The 15,745-nt window shown below is 45.4% G+C and overlaps 1 protein-coding gene across 1 annotated transcript in view; it reads right to left on the reverse strand.

Moving 5' to 3' along the window:
* Nucleotides 1-1,351: 1,351 nt before the first annotated feature.
* Nucleotides 1,352-15,745, reverse strand: part of LOC311313024 (nesprin-2) — a 38,407-nt gene continuing 24,013 nt past the window's right edge. Inside the window, exons 9-11 of the mRNA XM_084443046.1 lie at nt 6,039-6,302; nt 2,783-2,950; nt 1,352-2,625 (exon numbers count right to left, since the gene is read on the reverse strand). Of these exons, the coding sequence (XP_084299172.1) occupies nt 2,377-2,625; nt 2,783-2,950; nt 6,039-6,302 (681 nt within the window). The 3' untranslated portion in view covers nt 1,352-2,376. The remainder of the gene's footprint in view (nt 2,626-2,782; nt 2,951-6,038; nt 6,303-15,745) is intronic.

Genomic DNA, 15,745 nt, shown 5'->3' on the forward strand with positions numbered 1-15,745 from the left:
AGAGAGAGAGAGAGAGAGAGATCATCCAGACCTGATGAGAGGCACTGTCATGTGGCAGAGAGGGAGGGAGGCAGTCTGTGTATCGCTCCTCTATCTGTTGCTTCTTCCTTCTGGGCCTCTGGGATCTCTTATCTCTCCCTCCCCTCTCTGAGTCTCTCTCTCTCTAGGGTTCTGATATCTCCATGTAGCCCTCTCCTCTTCAAAAATTCTGTTCTCTCTACTGTATCCTTCATTTCATTTCTTCACTAGGGTTCAGCACCCCCCCCCGCCCCTAACCCACCCCCCCCGGCTCGTCCTTCAGGGGAGTGGAGCGGCGTTTATTAGCTGTGTTTTTACTGGGTCTGAGGCTGGTGGCTCCAGATACACAGACAGTATATCACCGCCTGCAGTCCAATCTACGGCCCAGCCCACTCCCTCCCTCCCTCCCTCCCGCGCTATACAGCTCCACAAATTTATTGTTAACAACTGTTCTGCCAAATGTACAAAGACACAGACACACACACACATTCACACACACACACACATTCACACAAACAGACACACACAGGCAATTTCCTCTCCATATTGACTCGCCCCCTCCTACACCCGCACAGGCAGGCAGAAGAGAACAGGCGTTATCGCAACCTCACATCGCATCTCTGCGTTCCCTCGCTGGTCGGGGGGGCGGACGGATACAAGCCGCAGGCTCACTACAGTGAAATCACTTGACATTTCCTTGCAAAATACATCTTTACATGTCAATATTACCATATACTTTCCTAGATAACTCAACACTCAACCCCCCCCCCCTTACCTCTGGTTGTAGTGAATAGAACTTATTTCAAGTAGAAATGCGTCTAATTTCATGTTAGTGTGGTTTAACTTTTGGCCCAGTGTGTATTGTCGGCGACTCCAGTTCTCCAGCCCTGGGACAATGTGATGGAGTTAACCCTCAGTGGAGGAAGGCTATGGGGTTGAAAGGCCATCTGGTGAAATTCCTCCCAACATGAAATTATTTGCGTACTAATTGCATTTGAAGCATTCTTCTCTGCATTTTCTCAGCCGTCGTTACAATACAGGCCATTCAGTTCTCCCACCCGGGCCGGACGCTGGCTGCCGTCGAGACCAGAGAGAGAGAGAGAGAGAGAGAGGGAGAGGGAGGGAGAGAGAGAGAGAGGGAGAGAGAGGGAGAGAGAGAGAGAGAGAGAGCCGGGCTCTCCCCCGTCACACGCATGACCCATTCCACACGCATTCCTTCCCCACACAAACACACTGTTATACCATGTTGTATGTTCACACACAGCTCTTTTATTTCAACATGCATAGATTTTGTCACTGGAATTCAGCAAATAAAATAAGGACATCCATCAATGAGGCTTTTGATCACACATGGGCTGGGACCTTCCCGCCATTGATACACACACTAGATGAGACTCATTCACCTACACCCACCGAAGCCCCCAGAGATTCACACAGAAAATGTATTAAAAAGCCATATTCAATGAAAAAAAGCCATATTCAAACCTCAAATCAAATCTCAAATCAACTTGCAAAAATAGTTTCTTTTGATATTGCATTATAAGCGCCAGTGTATTGTAGTTATATCAAAAATATGCTATTTGCTTTATGACTGAATAGAAAACCATGTGAAAATAGCACAGATCACACAATCACATACTGGTACTACGGTAAAGACACACACATGAGCAAACATGTAAACAGCAGCTTACACGCACGCTCACACACACACACACTGATCTGATACTGGAGAATCACTGCTAATCTATGCTAAGTGCATTAGCTGTGTCACCCATTTCATTGACCAATTACTCATCGGTGGCCTCCACCTGGGACAACCTCTCAATATCTCTCCCTTGTAAATCTGCCCTCTGGACGCCAAACTCATCCGCATAAAATCCCCCGGATTGATCGACAGCTTTCCCACTCTAACGCCGTGACATTAGAGGTATTGACAAACAGATTATTACCTAAATTTCTCTCACTAAATGGCTAGTGTTTTTCACAATCTGCCTTAATCAGTCTTGTGTAAAGAGTATAATTGCTACATGAATGAGTTACACAAATGTCATGACGGACGCAAGAATATCAACCCAAGTCAAGTGCTGCTGTAATGCAGTTATATCTCAAGGCAGTTTGTGGATGCCACTGTGAATGGCCTTATACCAAACCAACCCCTGGGCCCTAGTCCCCACACAACACAGTTGTATATAAGAGGAAATGGATAGGTATCAGCACCATGGTTATAGCTGCCCGCTGCACTCTCACAGGTAAGTGGGTGATCTATATCAGGTAACCCTCAATGTCTAGTTGTAGTTTGACCTCCAGCCATAGGGGAGGGTCACCCAGCAGGAGCTCAGCCTGGTGGCCAATCAGCGATCAGGTCGGGGGCGGCCCGTTGACGTATCGCAGCACCAGGTGGGAAGAGCGCGCCAGGCCGTTGGCGTAGCGACAATCGGGTTCCAAGACGCCCGCGGTGACCCAGGCCACCAGGGCCAGGAGCGCGCCCAGTAGGAACCAGCGGAAGAGCGGGCAGCTCAGAGCCGGCGCCGCGCTCAGGCCGCCTCTGGGCGTGGCAAGGCGGCGCGTCTGTCCTCCAGACAACTTCCCCACCTCCACGCCTTCAGACTGGCAGAGAGGAAACACAGCAATCAACAAGGGGAGACATACTAACAGACGCACACACACTCACACACACACACACACACACACACACACACACACACACACACACACACACACACTCACACTCACACTCACACTCACTCACACTCAGGAACAATACCTGTGGCTTTGGTTCGCTTCTGCAACTCCTCCAATCAGACTGTAGCTTGCAGTCACATGATCGTGCAGGACAGCGGGTAAAGCACACCTCCCGGGTGTCATGGCGACAAGGCTGTGAATGAATAGGGAGGTCCCCCGGACTGTGGCTTCCTTCACTGCAGCCCGAACACTGTTACACACACGCACGCGCACACACACACACACACACACACACACACACACACACACACACACAAAGAGGCAGTTTGAGCGAGGACACAGCTACACTCATTCTACACGCACTGGCTCTATGCAACAAAGCCCAATTGTAAATGAAAAGAGACTTAAGAGATGCAGTCCATTAACTAATGAGGTTGGAAACACACACAAACACACACACACACACACACACACACACACAGGCCCGTGGGACCCAACCATCAGACACTCGTTCCCCGCGCTTGCCTTCTTCCTGCCTCTCTTTCTCTCTCTCTCTCTCCCTCTCTGGTCTCTCTCCCCGTAGTTTGTGCTGATGGCTGCTGGCCCTATGGTGTCTTGTCTCTTTATGTCTCTCCTCTTTATGCTCTCGCCTGCAATTACGGCAGACGTTAAAAAGCCAGTTAGCGGCTAAGCTCTCCTTCCCCCCGTCGCTGTAAAGATGCCAATTAAGCTGCCAGCAAAGAGAAATTACAAGACTTTTTTCAAATGGAAATGGCTACTCGGCTGGGTTTACTAGGGTTCGATTGGGGAATCAGGCTGTTCCATCAACAAAGCCATTCTTCTCATATCTGGATTCTTCTTCTTCTTCTTCTTCTTCTGGATTCTTCTTCCCAGATGAAGGACCCAGCCAGGCTTCTTTAGCCACCAAAGACGAAGAGGGAGAAGAAGATGAAGATATGGAGGAGGGAACATTCTCTGGCGTCGTCGTTTTAGGGCGTCGGAGACAGGGACGATATATCACCGTTTTATGAATCTGTTTACACAGAGGCCAAGATACAAACCCCAAAGTTTGCGAGTCTACGCGGCTCATCGCAAATTGAGGGCAATGAATTAGATCTTGTGTGAAGTCAGACAAGATTCAAGATGGACAACTCTGACTGTGTGGTCGGTTCACATGATGCTATGCTAATCTGTGTCTTCGTATGGATATCTGGAGTGAATTCTCCATCCATACCTATGGGAAAGCAGATGTTGTGTCAGGGTGAAGAAATATCCATTATCTAATCATGTTACACTGATTTCCAACTGCAGATTCACAGGAAGAGATGGAGATGCAGATGTCATGGAACATTCCAGAAGACATCACACTCAGAGCGTAGTGTAGTCAGCTTGGGACCAGAGGTATGTAGAAGTTAACAAGCAGAACACGAAGGATCAATCTGTGTGTCAGGTCAGGAGGTTTGAGGGCACACACACACACACACACGCACGCACAAACACATAGATGATCCTCATGTGATATGGGGTGCTGAATGAGAGCTACTGTTGCTAGTACTACACAGTCATCCCTTTGGCTAACGGCCATATGGCACGTTGAATCTCGTCCAAGCTCATGACCTTTGACCGCTGAGCCGTCAGCAGTTTAAAGGTCTCGTTAACAGGTTACACGCCACACCAGGAGGAGGACGTCATTGGGGACAGTGGTGTCCACGCCTGTGTGAGTCCACGCCCGTGTGTGTCCACGCCTGTGTGAGTCCACGCCTGTGTGAGTCCACGCCTGTGTGTGTCCACGCCTGCAGCATTGCTGCTATTATATTAATTACTGTACAGCCTACATTGGGATTCTGCTATGACTATATAGTACACATGTAGCCTCGACTTTCTCCTTTAATAACATGCAATTGCTAAAATGGTAATATATATATATATATATATATATATATATAGTTTCATGCCTGTGACATTCATAAATATAAATTATATATATATATATTCTCTACAGTACATGTGTGACATATATGTGTGACATATTCAGATTTAGCCTAGTACCCAGAAGCTCTCGCTGTGACAAGAACTTCTGGGAACAAGCTATAATATTCGTGGACACCAATGGGAATCCTAGGAGATTTTCAATCGGATGCTGATTGGCCCACGCAGATACTGGGCTGTGTGGAGACTGGAGAGGCTGATTTGGTCACTTGACCGCAGATTTCCACTTATTATGTATTGCTAACAAGTGCACTCTAGCGAGCTGTCGGTAGCATATCTGACACGTGGACTTTCTTCCACATTAACTCTCACTTCACAGAGGTTTTTATTACACAAACGGCAAAGTGTATTACCTAAATTAGTTTTTCATTTAGTCCTGACAATACACTCCCAAAGACATAATGTTCAAATTCAGCTGGATTTGAAAGGTAGGCTAATGCGCTAGCTCCACCCCTCTGCCCATGTTTTATGGCGCTTGACTCCAGACTACATAGACTTGGAAACTACAGGGAAAGGTGTCAGTCATGTCATGTTGCTGGTATGATGTCAATAAGACTAACAGATCTTTTCATTGTCTATTTTTTCTGAGAGTCACGTGAAAAATACAGTAGGTACATCTCACCCAGGCTGATGGCTGCTCTAACCTGTTAAATGTGATTTAGTTAACATTTTTCCCTGTTAAAGGTGATGTAGATATCATTTTAACCTGTTAAAGGTGATATAGATATAGTTTAAACGTACAGTAAATAATACCTATATACCTATACATTATTATAAACATATACCTATATATTATTATAAACATAAATATAATATTATTATATTTATGTTTATATATAAGAACGGTTGGCTTTAGCTACGCTATAAACCATCAATGCTGCTGCTTGGCTTCCTAGCAACATCGCAACATAAATAGCCAGCCACATTGCTTGTTGTTTCCATTGAAAGTAAAATTTAAGCAATGTACCAATGACATCAATGGTAGTAGTAATAGCCTACACCTTTTCTTTCACCAGCGAATTAGCTAAAGGTAGCTAGAACAGCTGAACAGTGTTGCCCCCTAGCAGCAGTCATTATTGCTCTGTTGCCCCTAACATCGGTCAGTTATCAAGAAATAATAGAGTGTGTCAACTGTCCAATCAGAATAGACTATTTCAGAGAGTCGTGTAACACATCCCAGCACATCCTGCTGAGAGTGTGTGTATCTGTGACTCATCCCCGTAGTGAGGCAGTGTACAGGTCAGTTGTACCCCAATACATCCATGGTTGTACCTGAGTACAGGTCAGTTATAGCACGGAGATGGGGCAGGGGTGTGTGTGTGTGTGTGTGTGTGTGTGTGTGTTGGTACCTGCAGGTCAGTCTGGACGGCCTTGGAGCAGGGTCTGGTCCCGGGGTCAGGAGGGGTGGGGACAGAAGGGTCGTCTCTGGGCGTCTGCCCCAGCCAGGCGCTGATCCTGGCAGGGTCGAAGGTCACAGGCTCAGTGGAGGTTCTGCTCGGCGTGGAGGTCGCCCAGCGGCCGGAGAGACAAGCCCCAACCATGCCGCCGAATCCCCGGGTCAGGGGCGGAGAGACCTCCTTGGGATGGGTGAAGCCACACCCCCTTTCTGAGCTCTGGAAACAACCAGACTGGAGTTCAGTGAAAAGTGCAGCGCGGTTTTCACACCATGACACTACTGACAATCTACATCACTGTTGCACCCCAAATAAATCACAGTGTATGACTTTGACATTTCAAATGAAAGCAAACATATATCTCTCTTCTCAAAGTTTATAAAAGAAAATGCTTTGTAGCACCCAAAACTAAACCCCGTATGAGAAGGTACAGGCATGGAGGCAAAGATACATCAAGTACATTATTATTATTATTATTATTTTATAATATTATTTATAAAATAATAATAATAATAATATTATTATTTTATAATAATAAAATAATAACTTTGTTTATGCCAGCACTGGAGAAAGGTCTGGCTGGACTCATTACCATTCGGGGATAGGGGGAAAAACACTGTATTTCTTTAAAACAATCACAATCATCTTCAATGGAGTGATTGCTAGGTTGGTGTTTCAAGGAGTCTGGACTGGCCGACCATATGAATCGGCGCCACCGATTGGGCAGTAATAAACAAATGACACGACTCATCACCAAAACCTACATCCATTGAGTCAGACTACCTACCAACTGACTGAGACTCCCAACTGGAGCAATTCTTGACACTGCAATCTTGTGTACTACCTATCTACCTCACTATGTACCTACCAACTTACCTCACTACCTACCCCACAACCTACCTACCCCACTACCTACCTACCTACCTCACTATGTACCTACCAACTTACCTCACTACCTACCCCACAACCTACCTACCCCACTACCTACCTACCTACCTCACTATGTACCTGCCAACTTACCTCACTACCTACCCCACAACTTACCTACCCCACTACCTACTTAACTACCTCACTATGTACCTATCAACTTACCTCACTACCTACCCGACAACCTACCTACCCCACTACCTACCTACCTACCTACCTCAGTACCCATCATAACCACCTACTTACTGTAGGTGTTTTTTTAAACCCACTGAATTTATGTTCATGTTGGGTTTGACTGGATCCCTGGATGATGGCATAGCCATGTGACCTGGATGATGTCATAGACATGTGACATGTACCTGACGTGACTGAATTATGCTTCCTATGGTTCTACTGCACTGGAGGCAACCCACCAAGGCCGTCATCTCTAACCAAGAGCTGCAGTTGTGTGGTTGAGTCCACACGTGTCTCATTACAGCATTTTATGTAAACAAGAGGAAACAGCAACGTAAAAACAAGCCAAAAACTCAGAAACATTTCTGTCCACATGACAATACTGAAAGTGGAGTTTCAAAAAATGTTCAACCTGGACAGTTTAAAAAAAAAAAAAGTCCGGTTTCAGTGGCCTAGAATGACATTTAAGTGTGGATGGAAGGCCAAACCGTGTAGAAAAATGCCCGGTTTCAAAAGTACCCGTGCTCGTGTGGATAGGGCCTTATATGGCTTTCATCTCCTTATACGGCTGTCATCTCCTTATATGGTTGGCTTAATCAGATTTGAATACAGTCCCAAACAACACAGTGAGAGCACTGTTAATTCCTACATGGCTGCTGGTTCCGGGTTCAGCTGCAGTGCAATACTATCAGGTCCACCAGCAGGAACAATACAGGACTCTACTTGTTTCTGCTTCATTATAAGACAAGGAAATGAGAGTTTTCACCAAAACATACCCCCCACCCCTCCCCCCCAACACACACACATTGTTGATGGTGAACTGATCAACATGTCACATTGCTGATCATGAACTGAAGCCCAATATTGTACCGTGCCAACCAGTGAAAAGCGGTTATGTTGTAGCCTGACTAGCACATGTCCACGCTGATTATCAACGTACTGGACTCTGATGCGTGGTTCAGATTCCTGCCCTGGTTGAACACAAGTTGACATTCCTGATGATATTGCAGAAACTCCCGGCCTGCCCATGCTGCCCACCCGCACCCAGCCTGCCCCCCCCCCCGGCCTTCTTTGACAAGAAAGGTAGCGATATCATATCCTCTTTCTCCCATCCCCCGGTCGACACTCCATGCACCAACCACGCCTCTCCACCCTCCACCCTCCGCCACCCACCCTCCCCCTCTCTTCTCTCTCTGCTCTCCCTCCCCTCTCCACATCCCACCTTACCCTGCCTTTCTCCCCTCTCCCCTAACAAGGTACTCAACCTTGTTACATCTAGCCCCCTCCCCACCTGCTCCCTAGACCCTGTCCCCTCCTCTCTCCTTCAGTCTGTTATACCTGAACTCCTTCCCTTCCTAACCCACCTCATCAACCCCCTCCTGAAGAAACCATCTCTTGACCCCTCTGATGTCCAAAAACTACAGACCGGTTTCCCTTCTATCCTTTCTATGAAGAACACTTGAACGTGCTATCTTTAACCAACTACCTTCATATCTCCCAGAGCAACCTCCTGGACCCCCACCAGTCCGGGCTCAAGGTAGGCCACTCAACCACCTCCTGGACCCCCACCAGTCCGGGCTCAAGGTAGGCCACTCAACCACCTCCTGGACCCCCACCAGTCCGGGCTCAAGGTAGGCCACTCAACCTCCTTGCAGTGACAGAGTTAAAGAAGGGCAAACTCTCTCCTCTGTCCTGATACTCCTAGACCTGTCAGCAGCGTTTGACACGGTGGACCACCAGATCCTCCTCTCCACCCTCCAGGAGAAAGACGTCGCTGACTCTCGCTGTTTGCATCATATCTGACGGGCCACTCCTACCAGGTGACATGGAGAGAGTTGATGTCAGAACCATGTAGTCTGACTACGGGAGTTACTCCCTCTACACTACATCTCTGGCTTCTGTCATTCGCTCACATGGCTTCTCCCATCACTGCTATGCCGATGACACCCAGCTGGTCCTTTCATTTCCCCCTTCTGACAGAGTTGCTGCCAATCTTTCGCCACAGGCTCAAAACTCACCTCTTCAAGAAGTACTACCAGGATCCTCTCTCTTAAAGGACAGTTTCAGAATTTCTCATTATAAGCCATGTTAAAAAGTTATTTACGATCATATACAACGGCCAATATCAAAGTTTCGTCAAACGGTGCACTCTTGAGATATAGCCCGTTGCCGCTAACACACTTAATGGATCCATAGGTACACAGACAAAATCGCTCAAAAACACCATAAACTCTCGTTTTCAAAGACAGTAAACTCACCGAGTGGTCGCTGGTGTCCGTTGATCTTCTGACATAAAATCACCACAAAGTATGCTTCTGATCGGGTTTTATTAATCATTTAGCATAGAACTATTTTCACTCGCGGTACATGCATTTGTAAACTTTGGGAGGTCTTGACTGAGTTTGGAGGTTACCGTAGAAGAAGAAGAAGAGCTGCTTCCGGGTCACAGGTCTACACAACAACAACAACAAGTCTAGGATTGCTTTGCAGCTGGTATTTCATTGATAGTGTTAGGGGGTAGAAGTGTTTGTTGATCAAAACAAATATGGGACACGGATGAATCTAGGCAGGAGAGGAGAGGAAAACGCACACCTACTGTACTGTCCGAGGTGCAGGCAGGCGGTAAGTATATGGATTGGAAGAGAGGAGACGCCGCACACGGATGAATCTAAACATCTCTGGCTTTGTTTTCAAACAAATCAATGAATATAATAAGATCAATAAAACCCGATCGGAAGCATAATTTGTGGGGATTTCTTTGTCAGAATATCAACAGACACCAGTGACCACTCGGTGAGTTTCTTGTCTTTAAAAACGAGAGTTTATGATGTTTTTGAGTGATTTTGTCTGTGCACCTATGGATCCATTGAGTGTGTTAGTGGTGACAGGCTATATCTCGAGAGTGCACCGTTTGACGAAACGTTGATACAGCCCGTTGTACATGATCATAAATAACCTTATAACATGGCTTATAATGCTAAATTCCTAAACTGACCTTTAAGCACCTATTGTATTTATATTTTGCGACTCTTGCGGCTTTACCACTAGATTATGTTCTTAGGTACAGTACTTGTTTAGAAAAGAGATGTACTTGTGAGTTCTGGCAAGTACTGTAGTACACTTACTTCCTACGTTAAATGCAATTATTGTAAGTCATTTTGGATACAAGTGTCTGCTGAATGACTAATGTAATGTAAACTCTGGAGACTGTCTATGCCCCCCAGCCTAATGGGAACCCTGGCTAAATGTTAGAATACGGATACAATATGATATTCAAGCTGCTTCTTTCAGAGGCTTTTATATTTGTACAAGAAAAGACAAGTTGATCAAGTTCACCTGAAGTAGGTAACACAACTCCAGAATAACCCAGATACAGTCTGGCCTTCTAACCCAGTAACTGGTTCTCTGTGTGTGTGGGCTCTGACCTATAAGGTGTGTGTGTGTGTGTGTGTGTGTGTGTGTGTGTGTGTGCGTGTGCACGTGCGCATCTATGTATGTATGTATGTATGTACAGTACTGTGCAAACGTTCTAGGTGAAGAAGAAAGAAGAAATGCTGTAAAGTAAGAAAGCTTTAAAAATTGTTTCTTTTTATCAATGTATAAAATGCAGTGAGAGAACAGAAGAAAAATCTAAATCAAATCAATATTTGGTGTGACTACCCTTTGCCTTCAAACCAGCTTCAATTCTTATATTGTAGGTACACTTGCACAAAGTCAGGGATTTTGTAGGATTATAGTCAGGTGTATGATTAACCAATTATATCAAACAGGTGCTAATGAAAATTACTCTCATATGTAGGTTGAAACACAGGAAACAAGTGTAGGAGGCTTGAGGAACGGGGGCCGAGGCAGTAAACTGGTCAATAAGAATGACCCTGTCCCAACGTCCAACTACTTTTCACCGCTTGAGGAGCTGAGCGAGTCTGTGACTGTTCCGGAGCCCCTCACGGTCAGATCCAAGGAAAAAAAACAGAGTAGAAGCTCAACTTTACAGAACAACTCCAAGAGTTCTCCTGTCATGGTCACGGCTAACGGTAGCTGTGCTAGTGACCATACTGCTGTCCGCTCGAACCCACAGTCTGCGCACACAGATGAACCCCATTCCACTGCTGATGACGGTACGCCTCTTCTTCCACCAAAACTTTCTTTTTGTCGAGGTTCCAGTGACAGACAACCCCATACCCTCATTATTGGCAAAATCCCAGGAGCTTCCACTTTCTGTCTTCCTGGCGGTAAAGTAGAAGATTTAATCGAACTGACACCAGTGGTCACCAACCTGCATCCATCCACGGATAAATTCCTTGTGCATGTAGGCACGAATGACGTCATGGATAAAAAATCTGTAATCCTCCACGACAATCTAGAGTCCCATGCCGTCACTATCCAAAGCCACTATCCAAAGCCACTATCCTAATCCTGGTAAAACATGTATTTCTCAGGACCCATTCACAGCCCCTCAAAATCCTGTGAGCACTTCAGTCGCATGTATGCTTTGCATGAATGGCTAAAAGCATTCTGCGGTGACCACGATCATGGCTTTATTAGCCTTTTTGATTGATTCTGGATCAGAGATGATGTCCTATACAAACCAGACGGCGTTCACCCCAACCTTAAGAGTGTGGAACTACTTGCCCAAAACTACAATAACTGTATATTGACACTGATTGATGTGTGTCTCAGCACAACCCTGTAATAGCTAGCCCTGAACATTCTGACGAGACCCCGGGTCTTGTTGCTGAACACTCTTACACATCTGCTATACCTGTTTTAATAAATAATAACAGACCAAATAGTTATAGTCATCAGCTAAAAGGTAATTCTGAATAATCTGGCCCCCATCCCACTAACTGACCAGTGTGTTGTACCAAGAAAGACTAAATGGGAAAAAATAGACATGGCAGTTTTAAATGTCTGATCATTATGCAATAAGTCTTTTATAATTAGGGGCCAGCACAAAGTGTGAAGCCCCTATTGTAATTGATGGTATTATTATTATTATTATTCCGCCATGGGAGTCAATGGCAGCCTATAGAACGGAGTGGTAACTTTTTACGAAACTTTGACGATGGTAGAGGATCATGTGATGAGGCAATGGAGCAAGTCCCAGATCGATTGGCCAATAGGGGGCGCAATAGCAAAATTGCAAACTTTGAACAGGCATAGCTCATGCCCTGTTTGACGTAGAGTCATGAAACTTTGCAGACATATGTCTGTCCTCGTGATGAACAAATTTGCCTCAAGAACCTATAACTTCTGGTTGTGTAAATAATCTGCAATTTTGCATTTTTTGGAAAACGCTTAAAATCTATCTCCTCCTAGAAAGTTTCACCGAGTCTAAAGTTCTGAGTTGGCATTTTTTGAAAAGTTGAATAAAACAAACTATGAGCCAATGAGGATTGCAGAGGGCGTGGCTTTTCACATGAAGGTATAATTTCTGAAAGGTTGTACAAAACACCACAAATCTTTGCTAGCATATCCGCAAATACACCCCAAGGTGTATTTGCAGACTGCATTATTGCCTGATCAACTGAAATGGGGGCGCTAGAGAGCTAATTTCCTGTTAAGGCCTAACCACTATGCCGATTTTTCCAAAACTTGGTACAATAGTGCCAGAGTATATCCTAAGGTAAGTTGAGAAAAATGCAGCAAATTTGCCACAGGGTGGTGCTATAACAAGCCAAAATGCTTAAAAGTGGCTAAAATGCAATCGATTGCTGTAGCGCCCCCTGTGGCCTGATGGGGGTCATTTTGCTTGTATGCGTAGGTGATGGCATGCTCTACAAATTACTAGTTGGAGACAAAATCGTCAGATTAAAGTATGATGTTGATATAAGCGTTTTTGTGCAACAACACCCCGGTTGTGCTTTCATTCATTCAGGGAGGAGGAGTAGAGGAGGGGGAGGTTTAGAGGAGGGGGAAGGTGTAGAGGGGGAAGGTGTAGAGGAGGAGGTGTAGTGAAGGGGGGAGGTGTAGGGGAGGGAGGTGTAGAGGAGGGGGGAGGGGTAGAGGAGGAGGTGTAGAGGAGGGAGGAGGTGTAGGGGAGGGAGTGTTGTGGAGGGAGGAGGTGTGTAGAAGGGGGGAAGGGTAGATGAGGAGGTGTAGAGGAGGGGGGAGGTGTAGGGGAGGGAGGAGGTGTGTAGAAGGGGGGAAGGGTAGATGAGGAGGTGTAGAGGAGGGGGGAGGTGTAGGGGAGGGAGGAGGTGTGTAGAAGGGGGGAAGGGTAGATGAGGAGGTGTAGAGGAGGGAGGAGGTGTAGAGGAGGGGGGTATAGAGGAGAAGGTGTAGGGGAGGGAGGAGGTGTAGAGGAGGAGGTGTAAGGGTGGGAGGAGGTATAGAGGAGGTGTAGAGGAAGAGATGTAGAGGAGGGGGGAGGGGTAGAGGAGGAGGTGCAGGGGAGGAGGTGTCTTGTTGTCTTTGATGCGTAAGGGCTTGGCCCCGTCATTGCTGCTTGCAGCTATATTTAATGAACTTGTATCTGAACACAAACTTGACTGCATATTTTTAACTGAGACTTGGCTTCAGGGCGACGGACCTTCTGTTCTTATTGAGTCATCCCCGCCCTGTTATAGCTTTGAATATTCAATAAGACAGGAAAAAGGTGGTGGGACTGCCTCTATTTTTTCTGATGCCTTACAGTGTAGAAATATCAAATTTGGTGATCTTGTTTCCTTTGAGTATCATGCTGTACTGTTAAACTCCCACCCCACTGTGCTAGCTATATCTATATATAGACCACCCAAGCAGTGTCCTATCTTTGTAGATGAGTTCAATGAATTACTGTCTACTGTTGCATCAACTATGATAACATCTTGGTACTGGGAGATTTCAACCTGCATGCAGACAAGGCAGCTGACTAAATCTGCAGAGTTCCTAAATGTTCTGATTTCCATGGATTTTATTCAACATGTTAAAAAACCCACTCATAACCATGGAAACACGGATCTTATCATCACTCGTGGACTATATCTTCAATAACAGACGTGGCAATCTCAGACCATTGCTGTATTTTCTTCTCAGCATCTCTGTCATCACCTAATGTTGTTACTGAGTAGACTGTTAGAAAATGCTATTTTGCCTCTGAAGCTGCTGAAAACTTTATCAACCATTTTAATAGCCTACCCCCACAGTCCCTTTCCCCCTATTGAAATGACCTGGACAATCCTTTTAATAATAAGCTGAAGATCACCATTGACACGGTGGCACCAAACTCAAGAAGATTAAGTCCAAACAAAAACCACAATGAAGAACTGATAATGTCATTGACTTAAAGAAAAAAATGCAGACAAGCCGAGCGTAAATGGAGAAAAACTAAGATGCATGTCCATTATGACATTTTGAAAGAGAACCTCTCTAGTTTTAATTTAGAAGTCAGATCTCCTAGACGGGCCCATTTTACAAATCTGATTTTGCAGAATCACAACAATCCCAGAGTGCTATTGATTCTCTCATAAGGCCTGGTCCAAAAAGCCACTCCCTAATCTCCTCATCTTCAAAATGTGAAGAGTTTGCAGTACTATCCTAAATGTGTGTGAGCTTCAGCTTTGCTTCCCGTGTGCAAAACTGCTATGAGTCACTTTGTTGCAACTGATAAAGAAACACTCAGGAAACAAGTCATGCAACAAAAACCCTCCACTTGCGCATGTGACGTTATCCCTACATCTTTTTTTTTTAAACGGTGTTCACCTGTTTAGAGGAGGAAGTGCTAGCGATTGTAAACAACTCCCTGACCACTGGTGACTTCCCTTTGGCACTGAAAAATGCTATTGTGAAGCCCCTCCTCAAGAAAAGCAGCCTTCATCCCACAGTGCTGAATAACTTCAGGCCTATCTCAAATCTTTCTTTTTGTAAGTAAAATTCTAGAGAAACTGGTTTCTAAACATTGAAGTGACTTTCTCAATTTGAATTGTATTTTTGATAAATTTCAATCTGGTTTTCGGTCTCACCACAGCACTGAGACTGCATTAGTCAAAGTGGTCAACGACCTAAGCTTAAACATAGACAATAAAAAACTCTTTATCCTTGTACTGATAGATTTGAGTGCTGCTTTTGATACTGTAGACCACGACATTCTCATTGAAAGACTTGAGAATTACGTTGGACCCTCTGGTTCGGTGTTGGACTGGTTTAAGAGGCAGACAGAGAAACTCACGCATGCTTTTATTTCTAGTAGACTTGACTACAGTAATGCCCTCCTCTCTGGCCTTCCTAATACAGCCATAAACACACTTCAGATCATTCAGCGCGCTGCTGTACGTGTTCTGACCAAGCGCCCATCTCACCTGTCCTGAGGTCCTTACACCGGCTACCTGTAAAACTCACAATAGATTTTAAAATATTATTACTGGTGTTCAAATCACTGAATGGCCTGGCAATCTGAATATCTTTCAGACATGCTTGTGTCATATGATTCCCCTAGACCCCTCAGGTCCTCTGATGACACCGGCCTCTTAGTTGTCCCTCAGGTGATGACAAAGAAGTATGGGGAGGCGGCATTTAGTGTCTATGGCCCTCGCCTCTGGAACAGCCTGCCGGAGAATTTGAGGGTGTAATGGATTTTAACT

The sequence above is a fragment of the Borostomias antarcticus genome (assembly GCF_949987555.1).
Source record: "Borostomias antarcticus genome assembly, chromosome: 1".
NCBI classification, from domain to species: domain Eukaryota; kingdom Metazoa; phylum Chordata; class Actinopteri; order Stomiiformes; family Stomiidae; genus Borostomias; species Borostomias antarcticus.